Genomic DNA, 14,971 nt, shown 5'->3' with positions numbered 1-14,971 from the left:
TATGTTTATGCATTCCATTTCATTTTTGACAACTTCCAATTTTCCCAGATTCATACCTTGTACATTCCATGTTTCAGTTTTCACTGGATATTTACAGCTGTTTCTCTTCATTTTGAGTTGTGCCCCATCAGCAAATGAAGGTCCCGCGGGCTTTTCTCTCACGGGCTTTACTCCATTTGTGTCATCACGGTCAACTCTAGTTTGAAAAGGCAGCTCTTCCCCAGTCTCATTTTGAGTGCCTTCCAACCTGAGAGGCTCATTTTCCAGCACTATATCTGACAGTGCTTCTCTGCTATTCATAAGGTTTTCAGTGATTAAATATTCAGAAGTAGTTTGTCACTCTTTCTTCCTAGTCTGTCTTCATCTGGATGCTCATCTGAAACCTGTCCACCATGGGTGACCCTGCTGGTATTTAAAATGCTGGTGGCATCGCTTTCAGAATCACAGCAAGTCATAAGCCACCACAGTACGACAAACTGACAGATGAGTGGTGACCGTTGTATCCTATAGGCCATGCTTTAATATGAAAATGCGCAGTAAATATAATTGCTACACCATTTGAAATAAGAAGCTCTAATTGAAATTTAAAAAATTGCATTCTTTGAAATTACTGATCAGTTCATACAGAATAATCTTAGCCTCAATTGCTAAAATCAAACTCACTTTAAAATACCTTTTTGGACAATGATTACTTAATCATTGCTGTTAGACTGACAGCCTGTCTGGAAAATACAGTACCCCACGAGAGCCACCCTATTACTAGTTTTTATTTGTTTTACCATTTGAAAGGTGTGTGGTCCCCATTTTGTGCTGAATACTGAAAACACAATTCTTCAGTTAAAAAAAAAGCGTACTTCTATTTTTTAATAGCAACCTCTTAGATTTTTAAAATCACAAAATTTCAAATGTTGTCCATTGGTGAACCAGCCTTAAAATGTGTAACAGCAAATCAGAATTGTTTAACTGAAGGTATATTTCCAAAATAACAGTGACAAGGCCAAGAGAAATCAATTTTTTGAAATGATTTTATAGAAATCATTTTTAGTTCAATGAAGTATATTAAAGAAAGCCCTCAATGTTTGGTTTTTAAAAACATTAACTTTTTCAGAAGAAAGTCTGTAATATTAAAATTGATTTATAAGTGTTGAAACTATTGATGACTTCACTTTATGAAAGTAAGAGGGGATGGGTAAAGACATTTTAAAAAATGCAGCATTTGTTTAAGCCAGTGTACCTGAAACATTGTGGGCAGACAATGGCAGTCCTGAAGCTACAGTAATGTCCTGGGACAATGGCCGAATGCTTTTATACATGATTCTCAAAGGACAGAAAATCCTTAGGAAACAGTATGACCAATCAGACTGTGAACTCTTGGCAAAAAGTTCAATATCAAAAACAACAAAATTCAATCCAAGTGCTATCATTTCTACAAAGAGAGAACACTTCTATAATATCTTTATTCAAAGAAATGAAATCAATTGATGAATTTCATAAAATGGGTTCAGAATGAACTTGAGCCCCACTTGTGTTTGCTTGACAGTTCAAAGTAATTTGTAAAGATCAGCTTCTCTACTTCGTAATTTCATCAGCTCACCTGGATGGTACATGAGATCAACAATATATGTTTCAGGAGGAGGTAGACACCCAATCACTCCCTTACGAGATTTGTCCATCAGCTTCACTTCATTCCAAGCTCTGCCATACTCCCCGCGGACTAGAGAGCAACCGATGCCAATTTTATCAGCCAGTGCCTGTGGGAGGAAAAGAGATTTCAACGAAGGGTGGCGGGCAGGGGGTGGAGAAAGATTCTTAGTTGTAAAGCCCACTAAGTTTGAAATCGAACTATGCAATGCATACAAAGAATGCTTAGATAGGAGACTGAAAATATGTGATACTGTGATGGTAGAATGAATAAAATATAAGTTTCCCTTGCTCCTTGAAGCATCTGTAGACCAAAAATCTGTGTGTAGGTCCTGCTGAGAAGTGTCATTTTTCCAGGCAGTTACGTTGCATTGAACTAGCACATGATTGATAATGTATCTGGAGAAGTTATTCCGTGGGCTTTCAGCACTAGTGCATTTATCAAGCTTATGATACTTTTAGGCTGTTCTCTTGGTGTGAGATGCAGTGGTATTGCATGGAGGAATCAAATTGACAGGGACCTATTTCTTGCCGATTTATTCTGTAGATGGTGCCATGAAGCAGGAAAAGTAGGATTCTGAGCGATTGCTCCTTCTCGGGCAGCCTGCTAACACAGGTCAGGATTTGCTTAATGTTCTTTAGATGTAGTCTCTTCAATTTGCCCTCTGGTTATTCCTGATTTTGTGATTATAAAAAAAGATCGCTTTTAAATAATCTAGAAACTCCTTAGCCATATCACAGTGGATACTAGAGCTGGCTCAGCTGTCGGACTGCCTGAGGTTGAATTTTGGATCAGCTCACACAAATTCCTTATTCTCTCTGTGTTTCTTTCTATTCTTCATCTGTGAAATGAGGATAACAGCAGTACCTCCCTTTAGAGAACTTGTAAAGATGAAGTGAATTAATATGTGTAAAGTGCTTACAGCACTAGCTTGCTGGCACAGAGTATTAAATACATAAATGTAAGAATTATTGGTTTAATAACCTGTGCATTTAAATATACAGATTCCACCACTCGTCTGTCAGTCTGTCATCCTGTGGTGGCTTATGTGTTGCTGTGTTGCTTGTAGCTATGCCGTCAGCATTTTAAATACCAGCAGGATCACCCAAGGTGGACAGGTTTCAGCTGAGCTTTCAGACTAGGAAGAAGGAAAGGTGAACCACTTCTGAAAGGTTAGCCACTGCAAACCTTGGGAAGAGCAATGAAAAAATGTCTAATGTAGTGCAGGAAGATGAGCAACTCAGGTTGGAAGGCACTCAAAACACAACTGAGAAAGCGCTAACTCCTCAAAGTACAGTTGACTTTAATGACACTGTGAGTCAGTACCGACTCGATGGCACCTGACAACAACAACAATGAATCAAAGCTTTTGGGACTTTCATTTGCTGATGGAACACAACTTCAGAATGAGAAGAAACAGCTGAAAGCATGCATTAATAATCAGAATTTGAGTGGAGTGTTAGTGAAAAAGAGGAAGACCCTCAGTGAGATGGACCGATAGAGTAGAAACAACAATGGGCTCCAACATAATCACAATTTTGAAGATGGAGCAGGATTGGGCAGTGTTTCATTCTACTGTGCATAGAGTCGCTGTGAGTCGGGACCAATCCAGCATCACCTAACAGTAACAAGAACAATGTAGTTAATACTTTACTTAACTAATTACTCAATTAATTTCATGAATTAATTGTGGTTGTTGTTAGGTACCATAGAGTTGGTTCTAACTCATAGTGACCTCATGCACAACAGAACAAAACACTGCCCGGTCCTGCACTATCCTCACATTTGTTACATTCAAGCCCATTACTGCTGCCACCATGTAAGTTCATCTCTTTGGGCGGTCTTCCTCTTTTTCCCTGCCCTCCACTTCACTAAGCATGACATCTCCAGGGATTGGTCTCTCCTGAGAAAATGTCTGAAACATGAGAGATGAAGTCTTACCATCCTGGCTTCTAAGGAGCATTCTGACTCTACTTATTCCAAAACAAATGTGTTTGTTCTTCTGGAAGTCTATGGAACTTTTAATATTCTTCTCTAACACCATAATTCAGATGCATAGATTCTTCTGTGGTTTTCCTTATTCACTGTCCAACTTACACATGCATATAAGGCAAATGGAAATACCATGGCTTGGGTCAGGCATAACTTAGTCCTCAAACCGATATTTAATTAGTAAATGAATTAGTTTAATGTATTGATTGTTTACTATGTAATGACTGCACCACATATTCTTGGGCAGTTTAAGATGACAAACACATGGTTGTCATTTTTAGAGCATGGTGGCACAATGGTTAAGTGTTCATCTGCTAACTGAAAGGTTGGTGATTCAAATAGCTGCTCTGAGAAAGACATACAGTCTGCTTTAGAAGGATTGTTGTTGTTGTTATGTGCCGTGGAGTCGGTTCCAACTCATAGCGACCCTGTACAGGATTTCCGAAGCTGTAAATCTTTATGGGAGCAGAAAGCCTCATCTTTCTCCCATGGATCAGCTGGTTGTTTTCAACTGCTGACTTTGCAGTTCACAGCCTGATTCGTAACCACTATGCTACCAGAGCTCCTTCTTATAAAGATTACTGTTTTGGAAATCCTGTGGGGCAGATCTAGTGTCTTATAAGGTCACAATGACTTAGAATTAACTCTATAACACTGGGTTTTGTTCTGTCTGTACTTTTTTTTTTTTTTTAGAATTAATAACAACAAAACAAAAAAAAATGTTGTTTTTGAGCCAATTCTGAGTCACAGCAACACCATGTGTGTCAGAGTAGAACTGTACTCCAAATGGTTTGAAATGCTGACTTTTCAGAAGTAAATTGCCAAGCCTTTCTTCCAAAGCACTGTTGAATGGACTTGAACCGCTAACCTGTCAGTTAGCAGCAGAGAGTGTTAACCATTTGCAATACCCAGAAACCTTAGCTTCTATCTAACCTGAGACTACTTGGTATTTAGTCAGCTATAACACAAACACAGAATAATATAAATACATGGCACTGGCAGTCTAGGGGTTGTTGTTAAGTACCGTCAAGTTGATTCTGACTCATATTGACCCTGTATAGGGTTTCCAAGGAGTGAGTGTTAGGTTTAAATCATCAATCTTATGGTTGGCTGGTAGAGAGACACAAATAATATATACTCACAAGATTTTTTCCAAAGTAACATTTCCTGATCTCTTACTTCATGCCAAGGCATTTCCTATTATCAAATAGAGCCCTGAGGAATAGATGCTACTAATTCATTTTGACACTGTGGGTTAATGCATCAGATTGCAAAGCTGTTTGAACTGCAAAGTCAGCAGTTCAAGCTCACCAATTTCTCCTAGGAAACCCTATTCAGGGTCACTATTTGTCAGAATCGACTCGACAGCACTTAACAACAATAGCTGAAGCTGGAGTCGCTGTGGGTTAATGCGCTGGACTGCAAAGTCACTTTGAACCACAAGGCCAGGGGTTCGAGTTCACCAGCTGCTCCTCAGAAACCCTATACAGGGTCACTATGAGTCGGAACCAAGTCAAGGGCACTTAAAAACAAAATCACAGCTGAAGCTAGATTAATTTTGCCAAGGTTGCAGTAAGTGGTGGAGTTAAAGTTGGAGCCAGAGAGCCCACTTCCAAAGTATGAGCTTCAACGTCAGGGTTGTACTGCCTCAACTAAAGTTGAATGAGTTCCCGTTTGAAGTGGAAACACAAGGTTGTTTGCTTGGAAGGAAGAAATGAAGAAGGCAGGGACAGACAAGAGGGCATGTATAGGGCACAAGTGGTGAAGGACCACAGCAAGAGCCTCAGACTAGGAGCTGGGAAAGGGTGACCAGGCAGCATGCACAACCCCCCAAAGGTGGACACCAGGAACCTGCCATGGCAGGAGTTACTGCTGTGTACTGCAACCTGGGAAAAGTAGTGGAAAGAACAGACAATTGGTTGGTCAAGTGTTAGCTGGAAGGCAAGTGTACACGAAAATGAGGGGAATTAGGGAGCAAATTATTAGTGTTGTGGGCAACTTATATCAAAGCCTCCCAGTTGGGGTGGAGGGAAGCAAAGTCAAACAAGAACCAATACATTAGAGTGTTGGTGGGGTGGAGGAAATAAAACTATATATAAGCAGAGTGAAGGATTTAAGAGAGGTAGAAAGATAAATTGTATCAGGAGTGGAGGTTAGAATTTCAATGGTGGGAGAGTTCTAGGCAATTGTATGACTCCCTTGAGGTAGGAGGGAAAAGTAGAATTGTCTTAGTAGAATTGGTTTTAGGTGACTATGAGAAATGGAGCTCTAGTGGCACTGTGGGATAAGCACTAGACTACTAACCCCAAGGTCGGCAGTTGAAACCCACCAGTTACTCCTTGAGAAAAAAAATGAGGCTTTCTGCTCCAACAAGATTTATAGCTTCGGAAATCCTACACTGAGTTACTAGGAGTAGGAATGGACTCACTGGCATTGGGTCTGGGATATGCGACACTCTATGGAACTAGCTAGAGGGACAGTAGATACATTTCCTCAGCTCCTCTTATATGCCAGATCGTTGTTGTTGTTGTTGTTATTAAGTGCTGTTGAGTGTGCTCCAATTCATAGTGACCCTGTATATGGTTTCCAAGGAGCGGCTGGTGAGTTTTGAACCACAGAACTTGTGGAGGTGCAGTGGAGCAAAAGAACACATCTCTCTTAAACTGGATCTGTCTCTAGTGTGCGCCATCTCTGTGAGTAGCGCCATCACCCCCAGATGCCCTGCTCCTAACCTGAAAGTCATTTTGTTCTTCTCATGGAACTCTCACATCATACCTCGGTAGTCAGCAACACCTTCTGTTACTAAGCCTAAATCTCCCTCTAAATATATCCCCTCATCATAGCCTCACTATTATGGCTTTAGCATAGGCCATTCATACTTCTCGCACCAATCAGTCTTTCAAATCTCCTGTCTTGCCCTTGCTCCAATTCATTCTCATTTCTGTTGTCTATAGTCTTTCACAATCAGGTTACCCCTTTCCCCTTAGCAACTTTCAGTGGCTACTTGTAGGTTTCAGGATCAAACGCAAACTCCTTGCCATGCTTATCACATGACTATCTCTTTAATCTTTTTCAGTTTCTTCTCTTTTCTTAATGCAGAATGAACCATTGTCTTTCATGCCCCTTATTTTGCATAAGATGTTTTCTCTGTTTAGAATGCCCTTCTCTTTCTTCTTTACCTGTTGTTGTTAGGTGCCTTCGAGTTGGTACTGACTCATAGAGAGCTTATGAACAACAGAATGAAACAATGCCCAGCCTTGCGCCAGTCTTGCAATCACTGCTATACTTGAGACTACTGTTGCTGTCACTGCCAATCCATTGTATTGGGGGCCTTTCTCTTTTTCACTAGCCCTCCACTTTATCAAGCATGGTGTCCTTCTCTAGGGAATGGCCCCTCCTAATAATATGACCAAAGTAGGAGAGCTGAAGTTTGTCCATCCTGGCTTCTAAGGAACATTCCAACACAGACTGGTTTGTTCTTCTGGCAGTCTATGGTACTTCTAATATTCCCCTCCAGCAACATAACTCAAATGCATCAATTCTTCTACGGTCTTCTATTCATGCCCAGCTTTCACATGCATATGAGGTTATTGAAAATGCCATGGTGTGTGTCAGGCTCACCTTAGTTCTCAAATTGACATCTTTGCTCTTCAATACTTTAAAGAGGTCTTTTGCAGCAGATTTACCTAATGAAATAGGTTTTTGGTGGGGTTTTTTTTTGTTTTGTTTTCCTTGACTCATGCTTCCATGAATGTTGATTGTGGATCCAAGCAAAATGGAAGTTTTTGATAACTTCAGTGTTTTCTCCATTTGCCTTGATGTTATTTATTGGTTCAGTAGTTAAGGAATTTTGTTTTTCTTACATTGAGGTGCAACTTATACCAAAGGCTTTGATTTTCGTCAATAAATATTTTAAGTCCTCTTCATTTTCAGCAAAGTTGTATCATCTACATATTGCATTTTGTTAATGAGTCTTCATCCAATCCTGATGCCACAATATTCTTCATATAATCCAGTTTCTCAGATTATTTGCTCAGCATACAGATTAAATAAGTATGGTGAAAGAATACACCTTTCCTGATTTTAAACTATTCAGTGTCCCCTTGTTCTGTTCAAATGGCTGCCTCTTGGTCTATGTACAAGTTCCTCATGAGCACAATTAAGTGCTCCGTGATACTCATTTTCCATACTGTTGTTTATAGCTTGTCATGATTCACACAATCAAAAGCCTTTGGGTTGTCAACAAAGCTTTGTGCAAGATCCATCTTACGTCAGCAACGATACCTCTCGTTCCAAGTCCCTGTCTGAATCCTGCCTGAGCCTCTGGCAGCTCCCTATCAATGTACTGCTGCAGCTGGTTTTGAATTATCTTTAGAATTTACTTGCATGCAATATTAATTCTATTGTCCCATTAATTTCTGCATTTGGGTGGGTCATATCTCTTTGAAATGGGCACAAATAGGGATCTCTTCCAATCATTTTGCCAGAGAGCTCTCTTCCAAATTTCTTGGCATAGATGAGTGAGTGCCTCCAGCGCCCAATTCTTGTAACCTTGTTCTTTGCCAATGCCTTCAATGCACCTTGAGCTTCTTCCTTCTATATCATTGGCTCTTGATCATACACTGCCTCTTGAAATGGTTGAACAGCACTGTCAGCTCAGAAAGTTTTTGAGAATCCAAAGGGTCATCTTGATATAATTTCTCAAATGACACAGAACGGTTATAGGGCTTATTATGAAGACCTGGTGTGGTGCTACAGGACAAGGCAGTGGACTTCAAAGTTGGTTTGAATGGCAAGGTTGGCGGTTCAAATCCACTGGCCACTCCTTGGAAACCCTATATAGGATCACTGTGAGTTAGAACTGACTCAATTACACTTAACAACAACAACATTGGTAGAAGTTGTATGGATAACTTTTAAGAAAATGGAATACTGCACTGGTGAGAAAAAGACCAGAAAAGTTGTACCAAGGAATCTCCATCAGGACAATACACCTGCTCATTCTTGCATTCTTGGAGGGTAGCCAGAGCTGTCCTAGGAGAATTTCATTGGGAAACCTTACACAATCCACATGAAGCCCTGATCTGAATCCTTCTGACTTCTTTTTGTTCCTCAAACTCAAAAGAACACTTTAAAGGAACAAGACTTGTGCCTATCAAGGATGCCCAAACTGCCATTTTGATGAGGTGTATATCGAAGAGCACAGAATTCTTTGGGGGAAGAGCTAGAGAAATAGAAGAAGCACTACCTTTAGAAGTGTAGATAGATGTAGATAGAGGATAAGTCAAGAAACAAAAGCTTCATAATTTGGTATTTTTTTAAATAAGGGTTTCTATAAAGAGCACTGGTAGCGTAGTGGTTATGAGTGGGGCTGCTAATCTCAAGGTTAGCAGTTCGAAATTACCAGCTACCCTGTTGGAGAAAGATGAGGCTTTCAACTCCTGTAAAGATGTACAGCCTCAGAAACCCTATGCAGGGTTGTTATGAGTTGGAATCGACTCCATGGCACAACAACAATAATGGTTTCTATTATTTTATAGCAATACATATTGACTTACCTTCATATATACAGAATATATGATTACTAATATCTAGTTAAACGCTAACAACTGTGTTTCTTCACAACATTGGTAGAAGTTGTATGGATAACTTTTAAGAAAATGGAATATTGCACTGGTGAGAAAAAGACCAGAAAAGTTGTACCAAGGAATCTCCATCAGGACAATACACTGTGATAAAGAAAAAAACATTTTGGCATGTGAGGTAAAAATGTCTTAAATACCTTGAAAAGCAAAGCTCGATGGTAGAAGATTCCTTTTTTGATCTGTCCAATTGGTATGACATTGGATTTAAGTTGAAATTTCAATTCACTTATGTGAAGTTCCCAGCTGAATTCATGTAGTCTGTCTTTTGAAATATGACCACCCATTTTTTCTGCCACATACCTGTGTCAATTATATTGATATAAATTCAATTAAATTTGATACCTTGTTTTGTTTGCTTTGAGGGTAACTATATGTATAAAAACTACATTCCTTTAGATTTTTATTGTTTACTTTACTTTAACATTTTTACTTATTTTGTAAGCAGTTTAGCATTTTTACTGAAGTCAAATGAACTACAAATAAATTGTAAATTATATTAATTTTATTCAAAAGACGAAAGAAAATGAATGCTAATTTCCTCATCATCAATAATAAAATACAAATCAATATCACACTAAATTTCTATCAGTGCAGTTTTATAATTTTCTTATTCATAAAAATAGTTTTAAATGTCTTCATCTAAATTTTAGGCATTATACTAATATGTGGCTTTTCTTTCAAGTAACAAGCTCAGAGACAATAAAAATAACAAAGAATGGTTTTTCAAATGTTTAGTTTCACAAATATTTTCAAGCTTTTTTACGTTTAAATGTAGAAAAAGACATGGCATTTACATAGGATTCAAGACTGGAGTCCTTGTATAACACTGTATGATAAGCACTGTATTGCTAACCACAAGGTTGACAGTTCAGACCCACCAGCCACTCCTTGGAAACCCTATACTGAGACACTATGAGTCAGAAGCGACTAGATGGCACTTAACAACTAAGATAGAGGAGAGAGAACGTGGAGACAAAAGAGGAATAAGAAAGGAGGATCTAGGTGTGAGGGGCAGGGTGTCAGGCAGGACGAGTATGTAATACTTCACCTGTTGTTGTTAGATGCCATGGAGTTGGTACTGACTCATAGCGACCTTATGCACAGCAGAAGAAACACTACCTGATCCTGGGCCAACCTCACTACTGTTGCCACCCTTGAGTCCATCAATGCTGCCACTTGGCCAGTCCATCTCATTGGAGATCTTCTTCTTTTTCTCTGACCCTCCACCTTACCAAACATGTATCATTCTCCAGCGACTGGTCCCTCCTGACAATATGTTTGAAGTATGAGAAACGAAGTTTGGCCATCTTGGTCTCCAAGGAGCACTCTGGCTGCACTTCTTCCAACACAGATCTGTGGTTCTTTTGGCAGCCCATGGTACTTTCAATATTCTCCTCCAAAACCATAACTCAAAAGCATCAATTCTTCTACGGTCTTCCTTATTCACTGTCCAGCTTTTGCATGCATATGACGTTATTGAAAATACCATGGTTTGGGTCAGGCGCACCTTAGTCCTCAAGCTGACATCTTTGCTCTTCAACACTTTATAAAGGTCTTGTGCAGCAGATTTGCCTAATGCTATACATCGTTTGATTTCTTGACTGCTGCTTCTGCAAGTGTTGATAGTTGATCCAAGAAGAATGAAGTCCTTGACAACTTCAACCTTTTCTTCGACGATAAAAATGTTGTTTATTGGCCCAGTGGTGAGGATTTTTGTTTTCTTTACATTGAGATGTAATGCGTATCGAAGGCTGTGCTCTTTGATAGGCATCAGTAAATGTTTTAAGTCCTCTCCACTTTCAGCAAGCAAGGTTGTATCATCTGCATATCGCAGGTTGTTAATGAGTCTTCCTCCAATCCTGATGCCACATTTTTCTTCCTATAACCCAGCTTCTTTTGTTATTTGCTCAGCATACAGGTTGAATAAGTATGGTGAAAGAATACAACCATGTTGCATACCTTTCCTAATTTTAAACCATTCAGTGTTCCCATGTTCTGTTTGAACAACTGCCTCTTGGTCCAGGTACAGATTCCTCATGAGCACAATTAAGTGTTCTGGAATACTCATACTTTGCAATGTTGGCCATAGCCTGTCATGATCCACACAACTGACAGCCTTTGCATAGTGTTCTCCTAATACCAGGCTTTCAATAAAGAAGCCAGTGAATCACTGGCAACAATAAGGGGGAAAGTCTAACACACTGCTTGCACTCTGGGGGTAAAGGCAGAATTGCAAAAATTTTAGCAAAAGAATTTCTCCTTGCTATATGAGAAGTCAAGTGAATAAGAACAAAGGTCTATAAAAGGGGTAGAGAGGAGATTGGGGGAAAAGTGTTGAACTGACTTGTAATTTCCTTCAGTCAAGTATACTATGCCAATGATTGTTGGGAAACCAAAAGTGGTAGAAACAATTACCTGCATCTCTCTATAGGCTCAGGTTAAAAGGACAATTATTTGGGGATGATAAAAAATGTTTCTGATAGGAACAAAGCATGAGAAAATTTGACAAATGGTTAAATGAGTTGAATTAGAGTTCTGCTTGAGTCATCATTTCTCAAGGTCACCAGGAAAACTTCAGTAGCCAGGAAATGTTTCCTTCCAGTTCTGGCTGACAAGAAGTCAATGAGTTGGCAGCTGTGTGACTTGCAGTTGTAACATCTAGGTTGATGACTGCAACTCACATCTATTTGGAGTAGATGCAAGCTCCCATGGAGACTGCAGCTGTTGCATACCCAGTGGCTCACCTACTGGCTAACGTCAATCAATCACAAATGCCCGCCTCCGTTTCCACCATGGTTCCTAATCCCTTCCAACTATCAAGTCTCAGGCTTCTCTTAGTGGGATCAGATTAAACACTCCAAGGAAGAAGGCAATGCCATTGGTTTATGCAGAGCTCTGAGCCTGCCAATCTTTTAGAAATCTTACACTCCCTCTTTAAAGAAACTTGATTGAAACACAAAACATTCAGACATGTAACGCAGCAAAGCACGGGATGACTGTTTGTATTAAAAAATGATCCACGAGTTTACAAATAATGTACAGTAGGATTCCTTTAAATTGTGAGCTCCAGAAACCTAGGGAATTATTTCACTTTCAAGCTTTTGAGTCATTAATAACATCTTCAGGATCACATTTAAAGGTGCTTTGTAATAGTTTCACTGGGGAAAAGAAAGAATTTAGGCATTTCCCCCTAAGCAATTTCCAATTCCTAGCTCTGCTTTTCTATGGAAATGGAACTACAGATTGTTGTTGTAAGTACTGTGGAGTCGGTTCCGACTCATAGTGACCCTGCACAGGGTTTCTGAGGCTGTTAATCTTTACAGGAGCAGAAAGCCTCATGCTTCTCCCGTGGAACAGCTGGCAATTTCGAACTGCCGACCTTGAGGTTAGCAGCCCGATTCATAACCACTATGCTACCAGAGCTCCTTGGGATTACAAATAGAAACCCAGAAACTTTTCAATGTATTGTATTTCTACTTTAGACTAAGAGATAGGGTGTTGTAGAAATTCAGTTTTACAATGATGCATTTGTTCTGGCATGGCACTACAGGAGAATGCACTGGACGACAAGGTCAGTTTTAACCACAGGGTTGGCAGTTCAAACCCATCAGATGCTCCTCAGAAACCCTATACAGGATCGCTATGAGTCAGACTTGACTCCATGGCACTTAACATCAACAACAATTTGTCTGAAAATTGGCAAAATAATAATAATAAAATCACTGAGACAAATTTTTTGTAGAAATCAAAACTACAGTTATATGCAGTGTAGTGTCAGTTTGGGCAACTTCTGACTTCAAAAACATCAGTGAGGCAAGGAGGAAGAGCTTGCTTGAAAGGGCTCCAAGAGGCAGGGTTGCGGTTGAGTTTGCCATAGCAGCTGTAGCTCAGCTCCAAAGGCTCAACTTGGCTCTGTTGCAGCTCTCCAGCCTAGCTGAGGCTGTTGTGGCTGCTGCAAGCCCACTACCCAACCACCCTGCAGGTTAGTGTCTACTGGGAGACACTGGGTTCTGGCCACTACAATCTGTCCCATGGAACTTCCAATAATGACCAGGTTTCCAGAGGGCTGCTCAGAGAGCAATGCATGCCCAGAGGCAATCAACTGCAGGTGCAAGTTTGCAAACCCTTAAGTTCCAGGTGCTAAGGGAGAGACAGAGCATTTACAAGGTGGTTAATTTAACACATGTGTATCAAATACATACAAATGTACTATATATAATATGATGCTCACACAATGTCCAAAATCACCTAACATCCTATTTCACAAAATATATTATGGCCACTAAGTGAGGCATACCTGTGAACATGTATAGACTAGATGACTTACTTTCCAAGAGCCTCAATCTGTTCCTTTAAGTTAGTTATGGGCAGGATTATTTTGGTCACTTCATAGACATAAAGACAGAAGTCAGGGTCAGAAGGAAGGCACCACTCTTTGTCGGGGCTTCCTTCTCCACTCATTTTTGGTGCTGACAAAACTTCTTCCTCCTCTTTTACTTTTTCCTCTTCCTTTTTGCCTCTACCTTTTCTTTGAGAGAAAAGAGCAGCAAACAGGAATCACATCTTCTGCTAAACAAACGAATAAGCACTAACTGCTCTGAGACAACCTGAAGCACAATCACAGAATTAAGGTATACAACAGTATTGTATTCAAACTTTCAAAGACAGTTTTAGCATTTTAGTTGAAAAGTTTATATTATGTAGGAAAAATGAATTGATAAGAGAACAGTAAGTGATTGACACATCTTATTAAAATCATCTGTTAGACTGCTGCATGGCTGTGTATCTACAATAAACATAATTAGTATTTGTTGAATTAGAAAAAAAATACGTTAACTCTTCAAGGAGTCTAAGCCAGTCTTATATCACCTCATAGTTCAGTTAAGATCTTCTAAAACGCAAATGAGGATCACTATTTTTAAGAGAAATTACTCAAATCATGGTAATAAGGGAAAACAGCAGCAACAAACATAACATACAATCTCCACATCAAACAGGAGCAAAAACTCACACAACGTTTATTTAGGGGAAAGGACTTAACTCTGTGGAGTACTGGTGTAGCACTGTAGGGTAAGCAATGGACTGTTCACCACAGAGTCAGCAGTTCAAACCCACTCTTCAAAAATCCTATACAGGGTAGACATTTAACAACTTAATTCTGTACTTACTAAAAATGGAATGTACTTGGTAAACAGTAAAAGTATTATTTACTATTAATGAAAACTTTCAGATATAGAGTCGTTATAAGTTAGCAAGAGAGCAAAAAGTCATTAAGACAAGAAAGGAGGAAAAGGCCAAAATGGATGTCAGAAGAGACTCTGAAACGTGCTCTCCAGCGTAGAGATGCTAAAGCAAATGGAAGAATTGAGGAGGTCCAAGAGCTGAATAGAAAATTTCAAAGATCAGCTTGAGAAGATAAAGCCAAATGTTACACAAAATGTGCAAAGATCTGGAATCAGAAAACCAAAATGGAAGAACACACTCAGCATTTCTCAAGCTGGGGCAATTTAAGAAAAAATTCAAACCTCGACTTTTGTTATTGAAAGATTCTCTGGGTAAGATATATACACAACCTTGGAACAGCAGGGCTCTGAGATACAGGGACTGAGTCATGATTGGAATGGGGGGGTATCATGTTAGGATGCTGGAATGTTTCTTTATTACGTGACTAACCAAGGGGCTAGAGTTTTAG

At 39.5% G+C, this 14,971-nt stretch overlaps 1 protein-coding gene across 1 annotated transcript in view; it reads right to left on the bottom strand.

Moving 5' to 3' along the window:
* Window positions 1-1,541: 1,541 nt before the first annotated feature.
* The window catches only part of ARMC3 (armadillo repeat containing 3), a 154,640-nt gene continuing 141,210 nt past the window's right edge, over window positions 1,542-14,971 (bottom strand). The window contains exons 17-19 of the mRNA XM_006869910.1: window positions 13,607-13,807; window positions 9,417-9,579; window positions 1,542-1,751 (exon numbers count right to left, since the gene is read on the bottom strand). Of these exons, the coding sequence (XP_006869972.1) occupies window positions 1,542-1,751; window positions 9,417-9,579; window positions 13,607-13,807 (574 nt within the window). The remainder of the gene's footprint in view (window positions 1,752-9,416; window positions 9,580-13,606; window positions 13,808-14,971) is intronic.

This window comes from Chrysochloris asiatica, unplaced genomic scaffold (assembly GCF_000296735.1).
Source record: "Chrysochloris asiatica unplaced genomic scaffold, ChrAsi1.0 scaffold00137, whole genome shotgun sequence".
In the NCBI taxonomy this organism is placed as follows: Eukaryota; Metazoa; Chordata; class Mammalia; order Afrosoricida; family Chrysochloridae; genus Chrysochloris; species Chrysochloris asiatica.
This window is presented reverse-complemented; position numbering and strand designations above follow the sequence as displayed.